At 44.0% G+C, this 27,981-nt stretch overlaps 1 protein-coding gene across 2 annotated transcripts; it reads left to right on the top strand.

The window, feature by feature from the left end:
• The first annotated feature begins 16 nt into the window (after positions 1–16).
• LOC115822222 (activin receptor type-1-like) lies at positions 17–27,970 on the top strand. 2 transcript variants are annotated; one of them, XM_030785950.1, is made up of 12 exons: positions 17–348; positions 15,356–15,429; positions 16,086–16,340; positions 16,952–17,215; positions 17,562–17,825; positions 20,047–20,252; positions 22,266–22,365; positions 22,968–23,114; positions 23,538–23,813; positions 25,382–25,579; positions 26,575–26,705; positions 26,865–27,970. In XM_030785950.1, the coding sequence occupies exons 2-12, from the start codon at positions 15,363–15,365 to the stop codon at positions 26,997–26,999; spliced, it is 2,043 nt and encodes a 680-aa protein (XP_030641810.1). In that variant the 5' UTR covers positions 17–348; positions 15,356–15,362; the 3' UTR covers positions 27,000–27,970. The 2 variants fall into 2 exon arrangements, with proteins under 2 accessions (XP_030641810.1, XP_030641811.1); XM_030785951.1 differs by lacking the exons at positions 16,086–16,340; positions 16,952–17,215 and having other exon boundaries at positions 17,562–17,836; positions 20,052–20,252.
• The last annotated feature ends 11 nt before the right edge of the window (positions 27,971–27,981 follow it).

Raw genomic sequence — 27,981 nt, 5'->3', positions numbered from 1 at the left:
TCCTCTAATTACAGTGAGACGCGCACGCTACTTCCTCCTTTAGGAAAAGAACGCAGGGTGTTCTGTGTGACATCGAAGGATGTCGCTATCCGGAGGCGAATAGTGAAGAAACGGGACAAATTTTTATAACACGGTGTTAATCAGAAAGACTGCACGAAGTTGGTAAACTTTATGGATGTAGGGGGGAAGCCATGTCAAGCGAAACCGGAGCTTTGCCTTGTGAGAGACCGACGCCGAAACAGTATGTCTGAGCTGCACACTAATGGCAGAGTAGCTTGAAAAGATCTCTGGAAGTATTATTTTACAAGACAACCCGCGATAGCACTTCCCGAATTACTTATATTTCAGGTAAGTTGGTTTTAGCTCTTTCCATGTATTTATATCAGTACTTATTAGAGTGCTAAGCTACGTCTAAAACACAGATAGACTTTGTGTCGCCGAGGCTGGTTAGCAGTCGGCAGCGATAGTTTACTTTGTTTGCCGTGGGTTTGGTTTGTGTATGGCAGTCGTGTTTGGACACAACCAGCGACAGCTTGAGCAACTGAGAATTTGGGTGCTCGGGTAGTTGTTTAATGTTTTTTTTTCGGACTAATTTTCGTGTATGCCTTGGAAAGGAATGCTATTACTGCAGACAAGCAGTCTGTTGATGGGGAAAAAGGGAGGTAGCAATAGGCTAATTCCACCTAATGGGACAAAAATTCTTGAATTTGTTGTTGTGCTTCAAAATACGCAGTATGAATTGAGAACTGTACCATCTCACTTTGCTAAATGTGAATATACCGGGTAAAACAGCTAGGCTAGATCATGCAGCAGAATTTGAAAAACTGTCTCTTCTTTGTACGGACACGTCGGCTTGGTTCCTGGCGGCTATTTTTTGATGTTTGTAGATACAGTACCACGTTGGCGCAAATTTGCGACCACTTGACACTTTGTTAGAGCGCCTTTGTCATGCAGAATTTGTTGAGAGATACGGCTCGCACTTCTACGTGCGCGTCCATCAAACTCACGCTGAGCTCTAAGCATCACAATAGACGTTGCGGTACAAGAAGTAAGAGAGAGTGAAATCTAATTATTCAGTAATTTAATTGGCAGAAAACAGCTCGCGCAATATCCTTTCTAATGTCTGTTCTCAATGAACAAAGCTGTTTGACAAAATATTTTTGACCTCAACCATTCACAGTAACAATTGTTCTTCAGTTCCATTTGATATTATTGCAAAATATGTTTTGATTTCACTTGAGTGGATATTTGGAAGTCATTCCCCCATATTTTCAGATGCTTAAGTCAGCTATCATGGATCTAGAGAACTAAAAACGTTCTTGCGATGTTGTAAATTGTACAGTACATTTAGTACTAAGATGAAAACGTAAGGCTGTGATTCACAGAGTAATGCACAAAACAAGGCAGTTCAATCACAATATTATCAGATTTCTCTATCTAACTCTATCTGTAATCCTTGCATATGGAGAGCCTTATCATTTTAGGGGACACTGACAATCCATTGACTTTCGCTGTGCCTTTTCCCCCCTCAGTTTTAGCTCTGATAAAAAGCTCAGCTTCAAGCTTTGGTGAGTCCTTGTAGTGGGTTGGGTTGTTATGAACTTAAGTACACACCATTTTGTTTTGTTTTGTTTTGTTTTGTTCTTCAGTCATAGTGGCATATTGTCTAGTAAGGCTGATGACGTCCTGGGCTGTTGAGACATGAGCTTTGTGAACATGTGTGGATGTTTCGTGGCAAGCCATCCTGGGAAGGTGGACATTAGAGACAGTGATTTTGGATGACTAGCTTAAGTGTCAGACTGTTTACATGGCGTGGTGTGTGTTGATGCTGAATCTTGCACAGACAGTACGGCAACACACAAAGTAGTACTGATCTACAGTCACCGAGTTGGCTTGTAGTAGCCAATGTTCTATTTCATTTATCGTATTTTGAGGTATGTGACTGCAGTATTAGTTGACGCTGGTAATTGTCTCTCTTCCTGTATTGTGTGTGTGTCTGTGTTTGCATATGTGTGTGTGTTTGTGTGTTTTGGAACGTGCCTTTGTGTTTTGTTCGAGTCATCGTTGGTCTGGAGAGTGTCTCCAGACAGGACTGATTGTCCTCCTCTCTGAGGTCATCTGCTCTTTTGAAGCTGCTTGCTGGTCCTGGAACTTGGGCTGTGTCCTGCAGTCTCCTGATAGCACTCAGATAGGACGACGTCAGTCAGTCTGCGACCAGTCACGGGTCGCTCTGGGAAAGCGCTCTGACATGCCCTCTCCATTGAGCGGATGTCAAAGGTCACGCTCAAGGATTGCTACTCACCATTTAAAGCTCTCTGTCTTTGTGGACTGAGTGCTATATGTGGAGACATTAACAATACAGTTACATTTGTAAATCTCATCAAAGGCTTAGTATAACTTTTTTTTTTTATTCTAACATCTTTGGTTCTCTTATGAAATTTTCAAGGAGAGGTGAAGTTATACTGTCCAACTAAACCGAATTACTTGAAGTCAGAGCCTGTTTTTTTTTTTTTTGTTTGTTTTTTTTTAAATTGTCCTTGTGTTTGGTCACAGTTAGCTGTGCAGCTAATCCTTTTTCAGGCTTTTCACTTTCACTCACTCAGATCATGACACGTCTGGATTTGTAACGTGCGGACCGACAGCTCCTCCAATCGAGCGTCTGTCTCAGATTTAGGTGAGCGTCCCTGAGCGGTTGCTAAGCACCAGCATTCGCCACTCAGACCCGACTAATGAAGTGTGCTGGAGACTTTGACGGTCCGGATCTGTGTTTTAGAATAGAGCATCGGGAAAGTGCTTGGACATCGGGAAAGAGCTTGGACTTTTTTTTTTGGTATTATATATTTTTTATCATCATTTTAGAGCTTTACTTTGGCCTTTTGTGGCTTAATAAAGGTCTAGATAAAGGGTGGATGAGTTTGTTGAGGTTTCGCCACCCCTTTGTGCTAATCTGTCTGTGATTGGGTATCTGCTTGTTATTGGCTAAGACACTTGGAAAAAGTCCATCGAGGAAAAACTTGCGTCCCAGACACAGGAATTTAAGACTCTGTAAACTATCCTCTGTGTACTCCCGTAGACACCCAAAGTGTTGAAGTACTGGTCATTAAAAAAAAATCTGGATTAAAAACAGCATGTGAACTCATAGATCCTGAACCGTTTCTCAAATCCAGTGGTTTGAAAACAGTGTTGCGTCAGTTCTCTTCTCTTGAACCCGTCCTTTAAAACGACCAAAGGGCTCCAATTGTTTCTCTTTGTAACATAACCGGTTTAGGATTGCATGGTGTTTATTATTATATGCGTAAGGAAAAGCCTGTCACTGAAAACTTGAGGCCGATGAATTACAAAAAAAAAAGTCATTTGTGATCCAAAACGTGAAGTATTTGTGCAGATGCGTCGACATTGTGTTTCTGTTGCCTTTTGAGCACATATGAGGGGCTTTCACCCCCCCCCCCCCCCCCCCCCCGGGCCCCTGCAGCTGCTCTCTCACCACACCACAGAGGGTATAATTTGCCCGCAGACGCCTGAGCTACGGAGTAAAAGCAAAGGGAGGCGAGAGGAGAAAGCGCAAGAGAGAGAAGGAGAGAGAAGGGGAAAAATAGTCGTCCGACAGCAATCATTTTTCCGAGCACAGTAATTTGGCTGTCAGAAGCAGCTGGCAGTACGGCTGGAACAATGCGAGAGAGAGAAAGAGAGAGAGAGAGAGAGAGAGGGAGGGAGGGAGGGAGAGAGAGAGAGAAGCGTCGGGTCTTGGGCTCTCAGCAGTCAGCAGGAGGATCGGGTTACATTCTCTGTCATTAGCGGCAGCAGACTGCGCCATGCTTACAGACCCTCAGCGTCAAGTCTGAACAGGAGTCTGGGACTCTCTGACGGGTATGTGTGTCTCTGTCTGTCGGTCTGTCTGTCGGTCTGTCTGTATCTCTGAGTGGTATGGAAAGGAAAAGGGGGAGGGCCATGTGTTCGCAAGGGAGTTTGTCTGTATGACTGAGATATAATAGGAGAGGCTGAGGGAGGATAGAGTTCGGGGAGGGGGGAGCGGGGGTATGGGGGGGGGGAGGCGGGTCTTGGCAGGGAATCTAAACGACCGAGCAGCAATCTCTTTAAGGATCCATCAGCTGCGAGGCTGGGACCGCCACTACACGAGGGCGTACACACACGCACGCGCGCACACACACACACACACACACGCACACACACACACAGTCTGACATGCGAGCAAGTTGCGCTTTTACTTTTCTGCTCAGACTAGCTGCAGACTTGGCCAGGGGCTCAGCGGGCAGGCAGCAGCGGGCACCGGGCCCCCAGCGGGGCAGGCAGCAGCGGGCACCCGGGGCCCCAGCGTGTGGCTCTGCTTTGCCTCGTTTGCTCTTTTGTTCTGTCGTTCTCGGGCGCAGGGCCCTCTGTCTCGCCGGTATTTTTAGTCCAAAATCCTTGAGCCTTTGATAATCGTAAACCACCACCACACAGCCATCGCATATCACGATGAATCAAGTTTTGTTTTCTTTTTTTTTTTTTTTTTTCCTGGGAGCGGCGGCCATCTCTGCAGCTGCACCGTCCAAAAAGGAGGAAGTTTAAAAAATAAAAGGGAGTGAACTATGTTTTAGCATTCTCTCTCTCTCTTTCTCTCTCTCCCTCTCCCTCTCTCTCTCTCTCTCTCCCTCCCCCTCTCTCATGGTCTTCGTCTCTCTGCTGAACTGGGTTTGTCTCTCCCCTGCATTATTGATTTTTTTGCTGCTCCCTGTGCAAATGTGAGTGAAAGGCAAATTGGACATGAGAGTGGAGTCGTGTGTCTGGGCAGACGCAGATCTGCAGTGTCCGTGGCTCCGCGGGGCCCTGACTGCGTCGGGGACTGTCTGCAGTTCACTTTTTTTTTTTTTTTTTTTTAGGAGTCCTCCCCTGCGTGTCGCTGCCCTCAGCGTTCAGCTGTTATAGCCTGAACGCTCCCAACACTGCTCCTTCTTCTCTCTCCTGCACTCTTTCTCTTTCAACTCAGCCTCCTTTTTTTTCTCTCCATTTTCTTTTTTTCTTCTCATAAATCAGAATAGTTAAAAATAGTGTTTTGTTGAGTCATTTTGATAAAATTCACTTTTTTTTTTTTTTTTACCTTTTCTCTTTTGTGTCATAACAGTTGCCGTTATAAACAGAGTTTTTAGTTCAGAGTTAAAATCTCATAAAGTTTGAAGCTGTCAGGAGAAGAGAGGTGGAGATTTTGGACTGAAAAAAAAATACTACGTCCACCTCTGTCTAAGATATGCTTTGCCCTTCATGGAGTTTTGAGATCAGTGAGGCTACACTGTCTATCATCACTACAGAAAAAAAAAAATCCCCGCGATGGGAAAGCAGCGGATCTTGTTCCACGACTGTTTTTAATACACACTAAGTATCAAGAAGTCACAAAATGTTGGTAGATAAATCCTAAAGCCCGTTTAGGGAAAGATTTGTGTGTTTCATAGATGGCGCTGAAATGCCCTCACAGACGATGCCAAACATATGTGCGTGTTGGAGAAGACTGCTGGTGTAATGTTACGGGCTAGACGTGAGATGTCTGCCCTCGTATGATATGATTTACCATCTCCGTCTCAAAAGCTCCAAACTCCAAAGAGCTCTCAGAAACCAACAGCAGCACGATCAACGCTGTGTCACAAACTCCGGGATTTTTATTTTTTTTTCACATGAACACATGAGCGCATTTGAAAGGAAAAGATTAACTAGTGAGAGCAGTATTGACTCAGGCTTGTTCGTCAAGACAGAATGATAGGTGAAGTCGAGTGCTTTCCGTGCCAGTGGGACCGGTCTTATTTTGATCTGTTTTTTGGTTTTATGGGTTTTTTTTAATAAATGGGAGAAAGTGCTCGACCAGCGCGCGTCTCCTTGAATGCGGTGTGTCTGTGTCTCAGCCCATGGGGCGTACTCCAGCAGACAACCAGGACAGACAGGGACAGTAGAAGGAAGAGATGGAGAGATAGGGGTTAATACATGGGCGAGGGCGAGAAGGGGTTAATACATGGCTCCAATCATCTTGGCCAGAAATCCCCAACACAAATTCACTCACAGCTCTCTCTCTCTCACACACACACACGCACGCATACACACACAATATTCATAGATTCTCGTCTTGCACAGAACGTCTGATCAATAGGAAAGAAACAAATTCCCCCTGGCTCCTGTAGAGCAGGTTATGTTTTCACTATTTATTTATTTATTTTATTTTTTTTTTTGGGGGGGGGGGGGGGGTCATAAGAGCTTACACAACCCGTATAATTTATTTATTTGTTTATTTATTTGCTTATTTATTTATTTTTACTGAAGATCGAAGGAATCGTCAAGCACGGGCGCGTAGGTAGTCATCGAATCTTTTTCTTTTTTTCTTCTTTGAAAACCACCTCTATTAGTGAACTTTGTTGGTCTTTTTTTTTTTTTTTTTCTTTTCCAGAAAAGTGTTTGCGCATTCCACTCAGAGCAAACACGACTGAAGGTCACTCGGACTGTGTTTGCGTTGGCCGTACGGAGGGTGTACCACGGTGGTCCTAAATCCACGGCGACCGCAGGATGCACCGACAGGCTGTTGTGCTCTCCTCTAGCGTTTGCCGTCGTGCACGCGAGTCCATTGTAGTTTTTCTGTTCTTTTATTCCAGTGTGAGGAAGGTCACATAGATTAAACCGTGTCTCCACCCCCCCCCCACCCCCACCCCCACCCCCCACCCGCAGTGGGAAGAGTGGTATGTCTCTTTAAATGAGATTTGGGACAGGCTGTGTCTCTCATTAATGAAACATAAGAACAGAACTGACTTCACCTTTCCTGACATGTGGTCTCATCTCAACATTCATCTCTTTAGAGGGATCTCTCTCTTTTTTTTTTTGTATGTATTTTTGACTAAAAAGGCTTGTCTCCTGTGCTGTCCTAAAATGCGCCAAAATCTTCATAGATTAACAGTGGTGTTTTTTTTATGTTTAAATCTCATTTAAATGTTTTTTTTAATACCAGAGGGGTAGAAGAATCAGGAGGGTACTGATTTAATTCATGTTCCCACTTAGGAAAGTCTTCCATATTGTGAGATCTGGTAGATGCTGTTCTTACACAAGGTGGCATAAAGCAGAGCCTTCGGTCTTAAAGACAGAATAGAGTTCTTTTTTTTTTTGTTCTCGTAAGTTAATCAATGATATACGTACAGGGTTTCAACACGTAGACGGGAAGAGAAAAAATACGGGTAAACACGAGTCCAGTGAAAGAACTGAGCAGAAAAGAGCATACTGAGTGTTTAATTGTAAGGAGTTAATTGTTAGAACGAGTCTGTATGTCAGCAAGGGTGAGTTTCCCTTATAATGCACTGTTCATTAGTGTCAGCTCAGAACTGTAGCTGTGTGTGTGTGTGTGTGTGAGAGAGAGAGAGACTCTTAATATCACTATCACATAAATCACTGCCACATTTGACAAGTATGTGTAACTCAAAAATACATTATAGAAGAGAGTGTTGTTTCTCTCTCTCTCTCTCTGGAGGTCTTTGCATGCCTTAATAAGGTTTTAACCATCTGGACGGGGTTTTTTTTTGTTTGTTTGTAATGTAAAGAGAGTGTTGTTTTTTGTTGTTCTTAATGATCGGTTAAATGACATGAGCCCATTTGCTTTCTTGTGCTGATTTGTGATGTTCCTTAGGCACACTGCTCTCTTATTTCAGCACGCTACTGATAGTCCCCGAGTTGATTCTGAATGTCTTTGGGACTCCCATTATGTAAAGACACACACACACACACACACACACAGGGGTATGTGTGTCTCTGTCTCTCTCTCTGTCTCTCTCTCCCCCTCCCTCTCCCTCCATGAATGAATGTCCACACTGAGTATTTGCTGAATTCTTACTGATGATGCCATTATGTCTAGAACAATAGTCTTTGTAGCATGTAAAAAAAAATGCAGTATGTAGAACTCTGTCTTTCTTCAAGATGGAATGTTGAGAAATAAACGTCTTCCATTTCATGTCCTTTCCTGGTCGTTATCTTGCGATGAGCGGGTGTACCTAGTCAGTGAGTATGTCTGTTCCTGGTCGTTATCTTGCGATGAGCGGGTGTACCTAGTCAGTGAGTATGTCTGTTCCTGGTCGTTATCTTGCGATGAGCGGGTGTACCTAGTCAGTGAGTATGTCTGTTCCTGGTTGTTATTTTGTGATGAACGGGTGTACCTAGTCAGTGAGTATGTCTGTTCCTGGTTGTTATTTTGTGATGAACGGGTGTACCTAGTCAGTGAGTATGTCTATTCCTGGTTGTTATTTTGTGATGAATGGGTGTACCTAGTCAGTGAGTATGTCTATTCCTGGTCGTTATTTTGTGATGAACGGGTGTACCTAGTCAGTGAGTATGTCTATTCCTGGTTGTTATTTTGTGATGAATGGGTGTACCTAGTCAGTGAGTATGTCTATTCCTGGTCATTATTTTGTGGTGAACGGGTCTACCTAGTCAGTGAGTATCGAGTGTGTTTTGGTCTGGATTCATTAGTCATGTCTCAGTCCAAACCTCGTGGTAAATTACAGTCTATGACTCTGTGGGAAGGAGGCTGAGTATCTCTCATAGTAGACTAGATTTAGAGGAGCACCGGTTAGTTGTTTAAGCAAACAGGAAAAGCTAGTTCTGTGTTAACTGTGTGGCCACCCTACAGAGTGGTAATTCAATTTGGAAAACAAGTAATGGAAACAAGCTAACTAGCCGTAAAGAAGCTAGTATCGCGTATTACGGTCAAACTTAACAATTTAAAACAGTAAAAATTGTGTGGTTTTATTCCTCAGATTAATCAGCATTACTGTTGTAGTAAGTGACATTTGTGCCTTTATTTAAACATTTATGTGAGTTTCTGGTGGACTGGCCATCATTTTTTGTTCTTGCTGGATGGATTTATAATGCATTTGGGAAAAGATCATTTAGGGAACACTAAATGTACCTTTGAACAGACACTAGAAAATTGCTTAGCCTCTAGGTAGTCCCCTGCATGTGACGTTTGGCGTTAAAGCGAGACACAGCTGTTTTTTGGCCAATGTCAGGCATCAGTTATGCCTTTATTATACAGAGAGTGTAGTAAAAGTTTAACCAAGCATTTATTGCCTTTATTGAAGAAATACTAATATAAAATACTGACCTCTTCTGTGGTTTTATGAGTCACTTGGGTCATTTGAATGGAGGAAGTTAACTCGGTGTGAGCCATTTAAACTGTTTCACCTGTCTGAGGCTTAGTGAAAACTGTTAACATACCGGAGCAGTGGGTCAACACCCTTAGCTTAGCTTAGCTTAGCCTAGCTTAGACGGCACGGCTCATTGGAGAGGGATCCGTATCTGGTTTGAAGCAAAACGTCGTAGATAGGGTGTCTCCTCACGCAGCTGAGTGGGTGCAGCTTGCCTTTCAGGCCGCGAGCCTCGTTCGGAGTCGATAGGTGACGTCCCTCCAGGACGTCTGGGAGTAATCACCATAAACTGAATACGATCTGCATTGTCTCACACAAGAGCAATACAAAGTCATCAGCCTTAAAGAGTTCACCGCGGAATGCCGTTCCACACCGCCCCACCCCCCTCCCTTTTGGATCAGAACCACAGTTTTACGACACTTTCTCTGGGGAAACCGTTTATCTGAACCGCAAAGAAACAGCCACCCCAGCTAGATCTTTCATTCGGCTTGGCTTAAGACCAGACCCCAGAGCAGCGATAGAAATTTGCGATGAGAGAGAGAGAGAGAGAGAAAGAACGAGAGAGAAAGAACGAGAGAGAGTGTATATCTTGATCTTTGCTTGAATGCACATGTGTGTATGTTTGTGTGTTTATGTGTGTGCACAAACCCTGTTTTCCCCCAGTCATGCTCCTGCAGGAGAGGAGAGGTGGGGGGGGCGGGGGGGCATTTGCATTTGATTACATTCCTATCATTGTGTAAGTCCTGGCTTTTGAGCGTGGGCCTGGAGAGACAGTGATGGCTGAGCCAGCCAGACTCAGGAGCAGACAGGGATTCCACAGCGTCCTGGGGGGGGGGGCGTCCTGGGGCTTTTTTCACTTTATCTCCCTAATCTCACATTTAATGGGGCTCTCGGCAAGGGAGGGTGGATTTTCATAGGTTAATGAGTGTTTTTATCCAATGAACAGATTTAGACTGTTTGCCTGATTTATACCACCCCCAATCGCCCTGCCTCCGCCCTAAAAAAAAAAAAACTCCCACTGTTAACTGTCTAGCACACTGTAATTATTTAGCATGGCTGAGCTGTTTTTAGGTGCTCCTAGAACTGTTGCTTAGGTTGTTTATGTGGGACTTTTTTTTTTTTTTAAACGGTTTGTGTTTGTGCAATTGCTGACTGGTGACACATTTGCACGCCGTAATGTCCCTAAACGGCATTCCACATGGTGCCGACACAAGTAGCCGCACCAGAACGAAACGAAAAGCAAAAAAAAAAAAAACGACAAAAATGAGTAACCGTGAGATGAAGACAAACTGTCGTTCTTGAGCGAGTGAGACAGCGCGGGTCTGGCATCGCACACCTGCTCTTACTCAGCAACCTGACGTTCTGTTTTTCCTCATCTTCCACCTGTTACTTTGGACGGCTTAAGATTCATCGACAACAGTTTTCTCGTCTGTTTACTGCCCCGTCTTTGGCCCGTCCGTTTTCGTTTTAATACAGCTTGGCCTTTTGACCGTGTCACAGTTCACTTTTAAACCGCATTAACGTGTTGACTTAACCTGTCTGTATTGTCAGTCTGTCACTGTGGTTTACTTGGCTGAGAAGACCTTCAAATCCTCAATGAATTTGCCTCTGTGGTTTGTTAGAGTCTTAACATAAGAGTGGTTTGTGCTTGCGTTTCACTGGCTGTGATATATGTACGGCATATAGCCTACCGAACTAATAAAGACACCGTAAGCCCACGACGGATGAAGACCGTGAGAGAGGTTATGTTTACTGTGTGATCTGGCCAACATAAGGGGAGCTTATTCCAGAAGACCTCTGGTCACCCAGGCATCCCTGCGTGTGTGGCACAGACTGATGCACACCGGGCCAGGCTTGTATTCGGGAGCTCTGCCCAGTTCTCTCTCCCTCTCCCTCTCTCCCTCTCCCTCTCCCTCTCTCCCTGTCTCCCTCTGCTGCTTCTCCCTGGAGCCTCAGCTATTTGCGCCATGGTAACTCTCCGAGGCTGTCGGCTCAGACACAGATTAGACCTCCTGTCTCTGTTCTCAGCAGGCTGATGACTCAGCACCTCCTGCAGGGTGCTCTCTCTCTCTCTCTCTCTCTCTCTCTCTTTCTCTTCTGTTTCTCTCGCTCACTGCTTAAGACAAGACACACTTCTTGTGGCTTGAACCAACGTTTTGTCGTGCTACAGATCGATACTCAGACCTCATTTATTGAATCATTCGAGTGTCGTCCGTGTAGGTGATTTGTCTATCTTATGAAATGTCTGTTTGTAATATGTGGATGATTGATGAAACTTAGCAGCTAGTAGCTAAAATTGTGTAGCTGTTTCTTTATAATAATAATTGTCACAATATGATCTGAAGTTAAATGCTAGAACCAATAATGTCTGGTGTATTGTTAACTACTGTTTTCCTCTTTGGGATATGCAGGGGGTTGGGGAAAGCGTAAGGTATTGGAGCAAAGCATTTGTTCTGGAAGGCAGCGTTTGTGCCTTTTGACCTTATTTTAATGTACATAGAGAGATGCACACATAGCTCTGTTAAATGCTGTAGAATGTTCTAGAACGGTACTTTTCAGTGAATTGTCCTCCTCAGGGAGCATTTCAATGCTAATGAGAGAAAGGCAGCAAAGTTAAATGTTTCACAAAGAGCCCTGCCTAAACTTCTACCATCTGGCCACAATTGGGCCGCTTCAAAACTCCATCTTCAAAGACAGCGTTCAAACAGAACCACTACAACTGACTGCCAAACTCCCGCCAAAAAAACACAGCGCTTATGTACTTTACGGGGTCATCTGCACTCCATCTCGCTCTTTATCCCTCCCCTTGGCCACCCGAGCGCATTTCAGCGATACCAGATACAGACGGGCAGATGTAGATGAAAATGTCAGCCACAAAAAAGACCTCCAGATCTGGCCCTGTAAGTCACAGGGAAAAAAAAAACAAAAAAATTGAGACAAGAGTTTGACTCTGAAGAAAATCCGAGTCAACAGTACCAAAAAGAATCCAGCAGAGGAGAAAACAGAGGAGGTTTTTGTACTGCTTCTGCAAGAGGCCCGTCATTGTTTGCCTCTTCCATTTTTAGAGGTTTGGCTGTAGTGAGGTCTCTCATGTCAAATGTTGATGCTTTATGCAGCCCTCTGCACAGACGTTGCATCAGCCGCTTTACTTGAGTGATTCACTGGAGCCATTCATGTGGCTCTCTCTCTCTGTCTCTCTGTCTCTGTCTCTGTCTCTCTCTCTCTCTCTCTCTCGTACTTCCCACTGACATAATGGAAACGGTTTACCACTATGTTTGATGTCTTTTGAAGGATTTCTCTGAATCGACCGTATGAGGTCAATTGCACGTTTATGTAATTTTTATTGCTGATGCATTCGATGCTTGAGCTTGACATTTATTTGGAGGTATACGCTAGCCTTTTACGTTGGGTTGGCCTTTTGAAGGTATCAGGTTGTATCTCTATATCGCTAATGTATTTTTCGAGGATAGGAAACATTGCGTTATTTGTTGCTTATTTCAAAGAGGATGGCATTATTACCTTTCCCAGGCTGTGTAAAAGCTTTGGTAATTGCTGAATGTAGCCTGTTAGTTTATGTCTCCAGTTGCATGAAACAACCAGACAAGAGGTGAGTCCCTGTTCCTATTCTAATATAGCTGCAAGCAGCAATTCTGGGGACCAAGTAGTAATTATAAGGCCTAATCCTACATAACACTGATTGTTTTAATAAGTAATATAACAATGAATGATAAAATGGTAACTGAAAAATGTGAAGCCAGTGGTTGGGTGATGGTCTTTGTTTGTTTTTTTAGCACAAACTTGAGGTTCAAAATTGTGATAGTTCTTTGTAACCCATGGTCCAGTCAAAGTGTAGCATCCCCTGTTGGCCAGTTGTAACAACACAGTTTCGTGTGTTGACTGTGGCTTTAACCCCATTATGCTGTATATTTCCATCATGCCAGTGAATGAATTCATACTTGTCTGGGAAGAGCTGTAGCATTATCTGACTTGGACAGTTTTGGGATTCTGCAGATATAGGACCAAGCCTCTACATATTTCTACAAATATTTAAAAAGAAGAAAAAAACGATGGCTTTGGCTTCTATGCCCATGTTGCCAGATTAACGTTTTCCATGCAAAGATTGTGGTAGATTGTGACATAGGCATAGCACCATCCTTTGAGTCATTTTTTTCTCATTTGTAAATTGCTGAATCAAATGATACCAATGTAGTGTCTATGTGCTCGCTGCTTTCTTTAGTGGCAAACTCCCAATACCTCCTTAATATTAGTGAGGTACTGTGCAGGGGCATACGACCCTCTAAAGTAAGAGTAGGAGCCAATGGCAGAAACATTCCTAGTCTTCAGACTGACGAATAGCATTGGGCAGGAATTGATTACAGACACAGTGAATATGCATTAGGCATTGTTTTATGACTGGAGAGCTGTAAGTCATTTATTTGTCTGAAGCAGACTCTTAACTCCCTCTCACTTTGTGCAAGTGCAGTGGAGACTCATTAGTCATCCTCTTGCTGTTATATCTTATGGATTGTAATTTGACTAGCAGATATTAGAAAAAGAGTTATGTAGTTTAATGTACTCCTAAATCGAAATGCAATCAACCCCAAGCTTCCTCAACGCTCATTTCTGTCCGCCAGTCTCCCCCTCATCTAAGTTTGATTTCACTCTTTTTTTTGTTTTACCTACCCCCACCCCCCCACTTTCAACATTCAAAGCCCAATTCAGACATTGTTCTCCCGTCCCTAAACTGGTCCCGGTTTTACCTCAGTGCCCCCTTACCGCCCCCCTCCCCTCCCCCCCCCCCCCCCCCCCCCCCCCCCCCCGTCCCAACCCAGTGCCCCCGCGTTCACCCTGTTCCTACCGCTGTGCCCCTTGACTGTAACTCCCATGTTCCCCTGTCCCCCTCAGCCACCTCTTTCTCTGCGCCGTGGTTGGCTGATTATGGCTCTGGTGTGTGGCCTGATAAAAAAAAAGAAAAAGAAAGGGAGCAGCATGCGGTCTGGGTTAGGGCCGCCCGCTTCGACACCGCTGGGCTAATGCTAACGGTACGAGCTTAATCATTTATGTCTGACAGCAGACACAAAGGACATGACAGGATAGACAGCAGTGTGTGGACATTCGGCTTTTGCGGGGACAGACACACACGTACACACAAACACTCACTCGTGTGCAAGCGGGAGAACGGTCAGGGCTATGTCGTTCTGTAAACAGCTTGTGGGGAGTTATGTTTGGTCACACTGTAGTTTGAGTCTCAAGTACGATTGCTTGGCTGATTTTGGTCGACGCTTTGATGTTTCCTGCGCGCCTATATGTGCGGTTATTTAGAGCAGAGATTGCATAAGTGTTTGAAATCAGAGTAATCTCTTATGAAAACAACCCATCTTAAATATAAATTGATTACGACGCGCCTAAAGGAGCACTAAATCTGCAGCATTGAGACAGTTAGTCTGCTTTCAAATGCTCCACTTTGGGCTCTGCATTCATCCTTCCTGCTGTGCCCCAAACCTCCTTTCCTCTCCACCTCCTCCTCCTCCTCCTCCTCCTCCTGCGTCTGTCTGCTCCTCTCTCTGCCAAACTCTCTCTCTCTCTCTCTCTCTCTCTCTCTCTCTCTCTCTCTCTGTCTCTGGCAGCCAATGGGAGATCGCCAATCTTCCCACTGCGTGCCACTCAACGCCTTGTTGCCAGGACAACAGGAAGGCATGAGCTTCACTTTACTTGAGCATTTTAAACTTGCTGTTTACTCTGCTGACAACAAGGAAAGGTCTCTTTCCTAATAAAACTCCTCACCCCAAATCATCCAGCAACTCTTGCTGTCTCTCCCTCTGTCTGTCTCTGTCTCTCTGTCTCTGTCTCTCCCTCTCTCTCATCACTGTGACTAAAGCATCCCTCCATTTTCCTAGTGAATAGGAGGTTTGATCTGTTCCGCTGGCTGATTTGTGATTCTGTTTTTCACCACTGGTCAGATGAATGTGAGTAGTCCTTTGGGAATAAGGATTTGCTTTTTTTGTGTGTGTGTGCATGTTTTTTTTTTTTTTTAATTAATTTCAGTGAATGCAGAGAATGCAGTCCTCTCTTTGACTTGTTAGTCTCTGTATTATGACACTCAACCTGCCTCTCTCTCTCTGTCTCTCTGTCTCTCTCTCTCTCTCTCTCTCTCTGTCTCTCTCTGTCTCTGTCTCTCCTCTTGTGTTTTACAGGCTCACAATGCTGGGTGGCGTCATGCTTCTCTTAGTCCTGCTCGTGATGGCTTTCCCCTCCTCTGCTGTGGAAGGTAAGAATTTGACTTCGCAGGTATCCTACTCTAGCCTCAACTGCTTTAAGTCTCAAAGACGCCACCGAAGAAGCACCACAGGGTTCCGCGTGTGACTTTTTTTTTTTTGCCGGTTTTCTGTGTGGGTTTAATTCATGTCCTCGGGCTAGAGGGGCATTGGTTGTTCTTGCTGTCGGTGTTGTCTGCATGCTCGTTACAAGAGCCGTGATTGGCTCCCTGAGCCTGGCTAACAGTTACTGGGACTGTTGAGCTGGGACCTTGTTGAGTGGAGCCCAGTCAAGCAGATGTATTCTGCATCAGTATTCTCAGACAGGCTGTGCTTAGTGGGCTAAGGAGACCAGACTGAATGAGAATCTGGGTTAAAATAGGAGTACGACACTTCATGTTTTCGGTTATTGGCGTCATGTGAGATTTGGATGTGGATTTGGGTTGTGTTTGTCTGAGTCCTGTTGTGACATTGTCAGGCCTTTTAATTCCCAGCTCTGCTGACGAAAGGAAAATTCTCTGTTCACTTACTCATGCTTATCTCTGTCTCTGTCTCTCTCTCTGCCTCCCCTCTTCTCTTTTATCTTGCTCTCTCTGTCTGTCTCTCTCTCTCTCTCTCTCTGTCTCTCACTCTGTGTTTGTGTGTGTGTGTGTGTGTCTTTCCTGCACAGATGCGACGAGCCTGTCTAAATTTGAGTGTGTGTGTGACGGGCACTCATGCAGCAGCGGCGGTCGCTGTTTTGGTCAACAGTGCTTTTCCGCCCTCTCCGTCCGCAACGGGACAGCCGTCCGCCAGAAGGGGTGCATTGTGGGTAAGGAGGGGGAGGAGATGAGCTGCGGAGGGCTCCCTTCCCCTCAGCTCACAGTCCAGTGCTGCCAAGGCCCACTGTGCAACCTGAACATCACCGTGGCAACGCCAGGCACAGGTGACATACTCGCTCTCACCGGTTGTTGTTCAGACATGAACCCAGAACCTAAGTCACTCACATCATCATTCAGCTGCTGTAACAGTGTAACTCGCTGTGACGGCTTCTGTAACAGGGAAAAATGTAGCACTTTTTTTTACCACGTGAAGAACGCGTTAACGCCGCGTTTCGATTTTTGTCCTTCTTTTTTGCCCCCCCCCCCCTTTTTTTTTTTAAAACAATCAGTTGCTGTGGCAACCCCAGTTTCAGCTTTGTTTGTTTGTTTGTTTTGGACAGGAGATACCTTAGTAAGTGGTTTGAATGGAAGCATCAGGTCAGAGAGCTGACTTAAAGAACTGTGCACGTCTGACTCACTGTAGCTAAAACTGGAACATGTTTAAGACTCTGCAGAGAGAGCGTGAGCTCTGTTCTTTACTGTCGTATAAATTAACAATCATGTTTTCTTAGCATTTGTTCAAACATGGCCAGGTCGCGTCTACGGGGTTATACTACATTATTTAAGACCATAATGCACATATGTTGAGTCATAATTGACTACAGAGGAGTGAGTTCATATCAGGATGAATATATGTTTGTGTACTAACATCCTTCCATCTGTTTTTCCTCATCAGACGAGGAAACGAGGACAGCAGACGAAGAGCACGAATGCGTGTGCGAAGGACGCTCGTGTCCGAGCGAGGGGCGATGCCGAAGTCGACGATGTTTCTCCTCCATGACGGTCAGAGGAGGGAACCTGCGTTACGAGAAGGGCTGTCTTAACGAGGCGGAGCAGGGCGGGGTTACCTGTGAGGCTCCGCCCACACCCGAGCAGATGACCAAGTGCTGCGCGGGACACCTGTGTAACGCTAACCTCACTGTGGACGTACCAGCAAAAGGTCAGTGACCTTTACACCATTTGACCTTGAGCACAAACCCATTGCCTCTCTCCTAACGTCTTTTTCCAGTCTCTGCCTGTATTACAAAATCATTCTAAAAACACTGTCTTCCTGGTATTTTATTTTAGCGTCTTTTGTTTCAGCATTTCCTTGCTTATTAAGACGCATAAAATAATCAGGGAAACTGAACCAACCAGACAGCCACATTCTAAGGACTAATGAAGATTTATTGTGTTTGCACTGCTGAATAGCCAATGCGACGGCTCTTTCTCTGTTACTGTTTCTCTGTTTCTCTCTCTGTTACTCTCCATCCCTCATTCCTTCTCTCCCTCTAACACTCATCTAGATGTGGATATGAAATTAGTCCCTAAAGAGCACGAGTGTGTGTGCGAGGGGAGGTCGTGTGTAAGCGGTGACCGCTGTATGGGACAGCAGTGTTTCTCCTCGCTGACAGTCAACGACGGGAACCTGGTCTATCAGAAGGGCTGCTTCAAGGTGTATGAGCAGGGCAGGATGACCTGTAAGACTCCGCCCTCCCCTGACCAGATAGTGGAGTGTTGCCAAGCTCACCTGTGTAACATGAACATGACTGTGGAGCTACCTGAGAGAGGTGAGACTCCTATTATCTCTCTAACTCTCTCTCCAAGATATACACTCTCTCCCTTTCTTTCTTTCTCTCTCTCTCTCTCACTCTCTCTCTCACACACACACACACACACTCTAACACACACACACACGCACACACACGATATCCTTCCAGAAATTTCCATTTAAATACCAAACTCACGCACACACACACACACACACACGCACACACACACTAAACTGCCTTTTGGATTTGCTGCATTCCACACCGGGATAATGGCATAACAACCAGAAGCTCCTTTGTCACACGTGCGTGCAGCCCTTTCCTTTTTGCCTGGGTTTTAGTGTGGCTGAGGAGGCAGGTGCTCCGTACATGAGCAGAGCTCTGTGAAAGGCTCGGTGAATGCGAGGGAGTCTCTCCTTTCAGCACACAGACTGCCCAGTATCACCACCCATTGTCAGCCCTACAGCCGACGCATCCCCGGAACCCTAGTCGTCCAATCAGAAACGTCGGCTGGAGTTAGTTCTGCTTGAGCTTCAACGTCGAGGGATAGGTAACCTGTCCGCTCTAACTCTCCCTGCTGATGGGTGAAGACCACAGGGCGTGAAATTGTCTGTTATGGTCATCTATGGTTCCCCATTGGTCAAAAATCCCGCCTTTCTGAGCTTTGCGGTTGAGTCAGAGCATCCCTGTCACAAAAAAGAGAGAGAGAGAGACGCGGAGAAAAGAATCAGAGGTGTGGATTTCAGTTCGGTCACGCTCAGCTTCCTCTTCTGTCCTCTCTGGTAGTCTTGGTCTAGACTGACACGCTGCAAAGCCCCCTGGGAAAGCAGAGGGGCTTCGGGGATGGCCAGCCATTGTCATGGTGACCTGAATCTCCCAGTTTCTCACCTCAACTCTTGCTCTCACTGAATAAGAACCAAAACACACCCATCTGCAGTGTGTCAGCCATAGCACAGGCTGTTCACTCATAAATCCTCAGATTTTTAAGGTTTTTTATTTTTTTTTTAAACATTTCATTGTATAATTGCAATCATCAGGATCAAAAACATGGGACAGATGGTCCTTTTAAGAGCGTTATGAATTGGGGTGTTTGGATAAAAAGTGGTCGTAAACTGAATTTCCTCTGTGGAGAGCCTGTTCTTATGGTGTCTCTTTGTGCTCATATAAGACTTCCTTTTAATGTGGAAATGCCTTTATGGTCCTGTAAAAAAAAAACACACGCACACATTTTTGTTGTGGTCTCTTCAGCGAGCACTTTGGCCTTTTTAAAAGTGACTGGAACGCTGTTGTTAAAAAGAGGAAAACTCAACACCCTGAGTGAATACTTTCTAAATATGTCTGTGCTGTCTGTTTTAGAGTGAAAAACAACAACAACAAAAAAAAGATAAAGCGCCACCAAAACCAAAAATAAATGTGAAATGTAAGGCTCAGGAGCAACAACCGTTCTGCTTCTATAGAATTTGAATCTCCCTGTATGTATTTTAAGTTCAGCTAAAAGCCTTAAATTTATTCTTGCCTCAGTATTAAAATAAGAGAGTTACTGTGGGAACCGAGGGAAAAACGGCAGCTGTGTTTGTAGGAGAGTGTGTGTGTGTGTGTGTGTGTGTGTAGGGCGGTTTCAGTCTTTGCAGGCTCCACCAGGAATGTTTGGAGTGTATGAGCAGAGCCGAGTTGTTCTGCGCTGGGTCTGGTGGTGAGCTTGGCCCGGCTGGCCCACCCGGGGAAAACACACACACACACACACCTAGGCCTTAGTCTCAGAATCTGTGTTTGTTTCTCCAGCTCAACCCCTTGAGCTAAATGAAGTGTGTGTGGTCCAGCCCAGGCCTGAGCACTGTGTTTGTCTGGGTGTGTGTGTGTGTGTGTGTGTATTTTAGCATACCTAATTATTATCGCTCTGTGGTGTCAAGCCTCTGGACTGAACAGTGGCTGTGTGTGACCTTAAGAATGTCAGATCAGCTGTAACTGTATGTGGACTTCAGTTGCCAAAAATGACAAAGTAATTGGAAACACCACACGGATTGATTTATATTCAGTTTATCTTTCATTAAGATCACTGCCGATCTCTGAGTGCTGTTTGTTAAACTTCCGAATTGCTTAATTTGAGGGTTCAGCACTTCCCTGTCACTCAATGCTCTCATGTGATTCCTTTGCTGTATTGTCATTGATTCAGAATTTGATTCGTTTGCCATGTGAACGATTCTCAGTCGCTTCTCCTGTTCGACCTCTCTCCATCTTCCAGTCCACGCCGTGCCAAACTACAGCGTCACCACGTTGGCCATCGTGATTGTCGCGCCGGTCATCGTACTCATATTTCTGTCGGCCATCGCCATCCTCGTCTTCCGCCGCATCCACCGCAGCCAGATGGAGAGGCTGACGGCCCGCGACGCCGAGTACGGCACCATCGACGGCCTCATCGCCTCCAACGTGGGAGAGAGCACGCTGGCTGTGAGTGGCTTTGTCCTCCCTTTTCTCCCTCCCCTTTCTGCTTCTCTCCATTAAAGCGTAGGCTTGCATTCATCTCAGCACTGCTCATACGACTCAGAGGATCTTAAAAATCCAAGGAAACCGGTGCAACCCGAGTGCATCTTTAAAGTGCTCTTATTGTGTGGTTTGGATAGGGCAGAGCGAAAGTGCAGCAGAATCCTTGACACTACTCACCTGTAGCACACGTCTGAGAGAGTATTTATTCAAGTAGCTTTAATCAAGAATAGAAATCCCATTGAAATCTCAATATCACAGATTTAATGCTCTCCTCTAATGGATGAGGCTGTGGAAAGAATGCTCTTTATTGATGATTATAAATAGTGTCTGGTTTTTATTATTATCGTAAAGCCGGATCTTCTCGAAGCGGAACGTTTCCTCCTCTTTAGTGTCTTCGCTAGTTGTATTCGCTATTGAATTACGGTTCAGTGAACGGACCTCTGTTTCTAGTTTGCAGAGTCTCTGTCATCATCTCCACTAACTGCCCACGTTTAAAACCTGAGCCATTCCATTGGCTGTTCTGGCTCTGAAGCCGTCAACATTTGCACGGTGAACCAAAGACCATTTATTCTCTTAAAATCTCTTCAGGTCCTATTTATCAGTAATTAAAAAAACAAAACAAAACCTAAGACAAACAGGCTCACTGTTTACAGCAAAGCACGGTCACACTTGTGGGTAATTTTTTTTGGGAATGTGTTTGAAGAGTCTCTGTTGCCAGATCTTTTTTTTTTTTTTTTTCCTTCCTCTTCTTCTTCTTCTTCTTCCCCCCCAAGCTATTTTCAGAGAGTACTAGAGTGCCTGGCAACCCTAGCAGTAAATATGCAGCCACCGGGTGTTTGCCTCAGTGTAATTAAAAAAGAGTCTGCCAACACCAACTTACTGAGAACAGTTGTCACCATAAAAGCGGATTTCGGCAGATCGCGTTCTCTCTGTTGCTCTTCGTACTTTGATAGCAATAAAAAAAAAATGTACGTCAGTGAGATTCCTTGAATGTTATGTTATTAGTATTTTTTTGGATTTGACATACTCAGCCAGGTCCTCCTCGTGAAAAGTGCTCTCTAACTTACGCTCCACATGCCTCCTCCAGACTGCATCTACAGTTCTGCTGTTTTTGGAATCTGGCCCTCTCGCTTGCATTCCACTCCTCTCTAAATCATATCTCTAAATTGCCTTCATGATGCAAGCCTGTGTCCATCTGTGGTGTATCTTTTGGTTTGTGGGTTTTTTTGTGTCCTCTTTTATTGATTTATTTATTTTTTAAACTCTTCATTTTGGTATGTGTTTGACTGCAACATGTCTGTAGTTGCTCAGTGTCGCCCTCTGGTGTCTGTAGCTGCACTCTGATGAGTAGATAGGAATGAAAAGCAGTTAGAAGGCTGGGGCAGGGATTAGATGAGATCATCTGCTTTTAATCTGGATGAACTGCTACAGAGGAGCCACCAGGAGGAGGTCTCTCTCTCTCTCTCTCTCTCTCTCTCTCTCTTACTCTCTCTCATAACAACAAGGACTTCTCTAGCTTTGAAAGGAAAAGGGTTGTAAACACCTTGTGGATGAGGATACTGCTCTGTTTTTTTTTAATATCTTGAAAGGACCGTTATTTACCATCAGTGCGATTTTTTTTTTTTTTTTTTTAAATATATAATTTAATACGTTAAGCTCTGTATGTCAGAAATTCTGCATTTAGCCTGTGAGGAGTTGAATGAAGAGTTTTTAAAAGTAAAAAAAAAATCTCTCTGCTACACTTTCCCCATTTCCTCCCACCCTTCCATCCCGTGCGACTGGAAGTGTCAAGCTTTGTCAGCCATGCACTCTCTGCCCTCTGATGCATTTTACCTCTAAGATTATGTGACCATCCTACTGAATCCTTCATGCCTGCCTCTGAATCCAGGCCACTGCGCTTAGCTGCTTTTTACTTATTTACTTACTAACTTAACCTTTGTTTTTTTTTTCCCCTTCTTCCTTCGCTTTTCTTTCTAGGATTTGCTGGACCATTCATGCACCTCGGGGAGTGGTTCAGGACTCCCGTTTCTCGTCCAGAGGACTGTGGCCAGGCAGATTACTCTGAACGAGTGTGTGGGTAGGTCATCAAGCCTACCCTGTCCTGTTCTTAAGACCTTCCAGAATTGTCTTAAATGATGAGAGCATGTTTGTTGATTGTTGGCTCTTCAGGGGGGCCTATCAGATGTCTTCGCGCTCTTTGGCATCAAATCCCTGGCTGGATTTAACACATTAAACCACTAAAGCCACTAAGCCCGGCAAACCATTCTTATCAGTCGATGAAATGCATCCAATCCTAGAGTACACGATATTTTATTTCCCTGGAGGACAATAGTGTACACAGGCTCTCTCTCCAACCCTACACAAAGTTATCTTATGAAAAGCATTATCCTAGTAATTAGATTCAGTTTAGGGCTGAAGGAAAATCCAGCGAGAAAGCAGCCCTTCAGGACTGCTGTCATTTCCATCAGACGTACTCAAACAGTGCTAGTTTATCTTTCATATCTGTGAGACAGACATGTAACTTCACTGTTACTGCAGTGGATGCATGAGACAAACGGAATGTTCCCCTGGTGTTAATATCTCTTTCTCTCTCTGCCTCTCTCTCTTTGTCTCTCCCTCTCTCTCTGCCTTTCCCTCTGTCTCTATCCCTCTCCCTCTGTCTCTCTCTCTCCCTCCCAGGCAAAGGCCGTTATGGAGAGGTGTGGCGGGGCCAGTGGCAGGGGGAGAGTGTCGCTGTAAAGATCTTTTCTTCCAGAGATGAGAAGTCCTGGTTTAGAGAAACAGAGATCTACAACACTGTGCTTCTACGGCATGAGAATATTCTGGGTATGTCTGCTCATTGGTTTCACCCTCTGTGATAGGTGGGGCTTCATTTTCCCACAAATGTTCTTCATTTTCCCATAAAAATTTTAAGATCACTGTCTATAAAATATTGTACAATAGAGGAATAAGAAATGTAAGTAGCTGAGCCCAGAGGAACATCAGTTTGAAACAACCGATTGTTTGCTAGTCTGCATACAAGTCTGATGTTACCACTAGGGGGCAGGCTACCTTGTTTGTGCGACATGAGTTCAAACGATGAGTTTGAGTTCATGAGCTCTGTGTTTAGGTTTGAGCAGATATCATTTAGTGTCTGCAAATGTTGGTAAACCTGTTTAAAAAGATTTTCTCTCAAAGATGGCAATCAAAAATGATATAATTTCACTATGTGTCCCTTAATGTGTCTCATCTCCATCCTGCTGTCTGTAGGTTTCATCGCTTCAGACATGACCTCCCGTAACTCCAGCACCCAGCTGTGGCTAATAACGCACTATCACGAGATGGGCTCTCTGTACGACTACCTGCAGCTCACCACGCTGGACGCCTCGGGCTGCCTGCGGATGGCGCTGTCCATAGCCAGCGGCCTGGCCCACCTCCACGTGGAAATCTTTGGCACGCAGGGAAAGCCTGCCATTGCCCACCGAGACCTGAAGAGCAAGAACATCCTCGTCAACAAGAACGGCCAGTGCTGCATCGCCGACCTGGGTAAGGACCTAGAACCTTCCATCAAATCGGTCACGTCTCACGTTGGGTGCGACGGTGACTCACTCGCTCCAAGTAATGTTCTACCTACTGTGTGAATAATAAACTGTTACATAGCACTTAGCTATTTGCAAAGTGTTGATACTAACTTGATATTACCTTATCAAAGACCATTACAACAGAACAATTTCTGTAACACTCAACGGTTGCTTTATAGTCCCTTATGTAACTTTCATACAAAATTACAAGGAAGACTTTTGATTTTCACATATTCTTTTGGCTTCTTGAGATCTACATCATCCTTCATGTATTTATTCCTGTCCCTGCAACACAGAGTATAAGGAATCATAAGACTGAGTGTTCCAGGGCTAGTTACATTAGGTATAATGAGTGTTAGGACATTGTTGGAACAAATACCTGCAGTTTATGGAACCTTTCTACAGGCTGTTATGAATAGCACTGACCCAAACCAAATTAATTCCACACTAATGGAAAGGTTGTTGCCCTTGGTGCTACCTCAAAGCCTCTTTCCAGGGAGTATTATAGTGGCTGAAAACCTCCCTCCCCCCCAAAAAACATGGCATTCTTTCGCCATGTCCTTCTGCCTCACCTGTTTTTCACTGACGTAGTAGACTTTTTAACGTGCGACTGCTGGTCGTGTTGACCAGTAGAATTCTGACCGCAGTAACAAGTGGAAAAAAAAAAATTGCCATGTCCTGATTGGTTCCCTCCACGCCGCAGTTCCACACTTTGGTCGCTCACTCTGGCATCCACACAACATGATGTCCTCATTAGTCACAAAGAAATCATCCAGTTCGCCTCTTAAACTCTTAACTAAAAATCCATTAAGCCTGCATTCAGCACTCAACTACTGGGAAACCTCCCCACATTGAGTTAAAAAAAAAAATGAAGAAGAAGAAAAAAACAAAACAAAAAAACCCCAGATGTACTGTTTCAGAGTGCTCTGTGCCCAACAGACCTTATTAAGAGAACCGGTTATGAACAGAATTGTTTGGTTGTTTTCTAACAAACAGGTTTTTAAAGTATTAGCTCGTTGGAAGAACTGATTAGTTGTTGAATAGCTTGGTTGGCCTTTGCGCTGTTCTGTGTCTTAATGGTCCATGGTGCTTTTGGCGAAAAAAGGGGACAGTGGCATGTTTTCCTATCGTATCTATTTTCTCCCCCCCACCATAACTATTTTTTTTTTTTTCATCATACACCATTAGACTTTGTTTTTCTATGTCCACATGAGCAGACTGTGTCACCTGTGTAGAGGAGAACTGTTTGTTCCTCATTGTCAAAACCTCTGATATGTTCCCTAAACAACACTCAGCAATGAACAGGCTTACTTTACTGACAAGAGCACACCCATTAGAAAGGAAATGAAGTCATGGAAAGGAAAAGAACCCAACAGCTGTTGGCCGTCCCTCGTACCGATGAGAACTAAAGATTCATACAAATATCTGTACTTTTTACTTTTTTTTTATCTGTACATATAGTACCCTCACTGTTCCGGGTTAATTGTCTATGAAATGTATTCATTTGTGTTTTCATCTGTAACTTTCCCTCAGGACTCGCTGTAATGCATTTTCAAGACACTAATGAACTGGACGTGGGGAACAATCCTAAAGTGGGAACCAAACGCTACATGGCCCCCGAGGTCCTGGACGACTCCATTCAGACCGACTGCTTTGAATCCTACAAGAGGGTGGACATCTGGGCGTTTGGATTGGTCCTCTGGGAGATTGCAAGAAGAACAGTTAGCAACGGTCAGACTTGTTGTTGTTGTTGTTGTTGTTAAGTCAAGAATGCCAACAGCTCCAAATCTCGTTTGTGTATCTGATATTTCTGCCATGGATTTCTGAGAAATATCTGAGAAATATCAAATTTTCAGCTGTAAAGCGTGCGTGTGTGTGTGTGCGTGTATGCGTGCATGCGTGCATGTGCTTGTGTATACGTATGTGCATGTTGCTGTGCATGTTTGTTTTTTTCTTGTTTTTTGGGGGGGGTTTTTCCAGAGGTTACTTGGCGTCTACCTCTCATAATCTCTCCCTTGTCTCTTTTCGACCCAAGTCATGTTTGCATACAGTTGTGCTGAAGAACTTTTTCATTCTCTTTACGTAGAACTTTTCTTGTCTTGGTTTGAAAACACCTTCAAAAGCTGCATAACACAGATTTTCAGAAACATTTCTACATCTGAACATCTGTTGCTACAATGGTGGTGTTATTATTAATTTTATTTATTTTATTTTAATTTTTTGAGTGACAGCTCTGCCTCCTGGTATTTTTTCCTCAGAGGTGGCCAGTTACTTCTCATTTGATATGTACCCTGATTTCTCCACCCAGAGTTAAATAGCTTTACGGCTATTTTTAGAGAATGCTTTGGTGTAGGTTAATACAGGGAAACAGTAGCCCAGACTTTCCACTGGCTTTCCTATTGCGTCCATATTAGCATTCAAGCCTTCATGCTATAATGATTATTAGAGAATTTAACTGTCTGTCGCTATGACGGTTTTAACAGCTATTTGCATCACTGCGTCTCTATAAACTGCATCTTGTTAAACTGCAATCAAAAGCTTGCAAACTGTTTTTATGCCTTTTCATGTATTACACAATGTTGTCCTTGACTGACTTCTCCAAGTTTTAGAAGAGTCATACTTCTGTTTCACCGTATTTTTAAAAGCGTTGGCTTGTCTTTTTTTCTCTTTAATAATGATTGTGATAGAGCATTTGTAAACTTTTTCATCTCTTTGTTTGACTGCAGGTATCGTAGAAGATTACAAGCCTCCTTTCCATGACGTGGTTCCTAGCGACCCAAGCTTTGAGGACATGAAAAAGGTTGTCTGCATAGACCAGCAGAGACCTAACATCCCAAACAGATGGTTCTCAGACCCTGTGAGTACCTTTTCCTCTGTTATTATTATTGTTTATTGTTTATTATTATTACAATTATTATTGTGATTATTATTATTATTATTAATATTAATGTGTGATGACAGTAACTATATAGCACCTGAGTGCTGATGAATAATCTCTCTGGTTCCCACCCTCCAGACTTTAACATCCATCGCTAAACTTATGAAGGAGTGCTGGTACCAGAATCCCTCGGCCAGACTAACCGCCCTAAGGATTAAAAAGACTCTGACGAAAATTGACAACTCTCTGGACAAAATCAAAACGGACTGTTAACGTGCTTCCATGAGGGAGTCCTTAAAGGCCTTTTCCAGTGTCCAGCGGACATTTCACTCTGGAGAATTGTACCAGACATAAGGGACCGCTTGGGCTTAGTGCTCTTATAGTGGCACATTGTATTTATTTGAAACACTTGGTTGGACACATTTTGGCATCCAAAGATGGCATTAGCGGGCATTTTAAAAGACTACAGATAGTCTTGATAGACGAAGGCTATCTATTTGGAGACATAGGAACTTTCACAAATGGTCACATCCTTCAAGGAGGAAGCTGTTACTTGGGCATTGGAGGACATTGCCTTGGTACTATCATTTTTTTTTTGTTGTTGTTTTTTTTTGTTTTTCCTTTAACATGGCTTTGGTTTGTAGAAATGTCTGACAACCTGTTTCATTTTAGCAATATTGTCTGTGCTTTATTTCTCTTACTGCACTTGCAATCTTTGCATTCCGTACTTGCACTGTTATAGAAATATTTGGAGAGAGAGAAAGATTAAAAAAAAGATGACTTGCCAAAAATAAAAAGGGTTTTATTTTAAATTCCACAGGCAACATATCTTAACTACAGTCAAAGAGGAATAATAATTAAAAAAAAAAAAAGCAGACAGTTTCATTTTAGGGGTGTCCCCGACTAAGAATTTACATAGTCGAATCTGATTCAAATCAGGCTTCTTAGAAGAAATAGTCAACTATTCAGGGTCACCCCTGTTTCATTTTACTTAAGCGGCATCTCTTGCACTGACATTTACAGTATCGACAGGAAGAAACTATCTTCATTTTTCACCCATTCTGTCATTTCTTTAACAGTCTAGAGTAATAGAATTGTATTCTGCTGTTACTGCCATTTTTTTTCTTTTTCCTCCTTAAATGTCTGACGTATCACGCAAAACTTTTGTATATCACAGAGCATTCAACATTATGTGTTTGTTTATTGTTCGTTTGTTTCATAAGCTTTATTGAGTACTGATGCTAAAAGAGTAAAT

Source organism: Chanos chanos, chromosome 10 (genome assembly GCF_902362185.1).
Source record: "Chanos chanos chromosome 10, fChaCha1.1, whole genome shotgun sequence".
Lineage (NCBI taxonomy): Eukaryota > Metazoa > Chordata > Actinopteri > Gonorynchiformes > Chanidae > Chanos > Chanos chanos.
The sequence above is the reverse complement of the archived record's forward strand: the minus strand, read 5'-3'. Positions and strand labels throughout refer to the sequence as shown.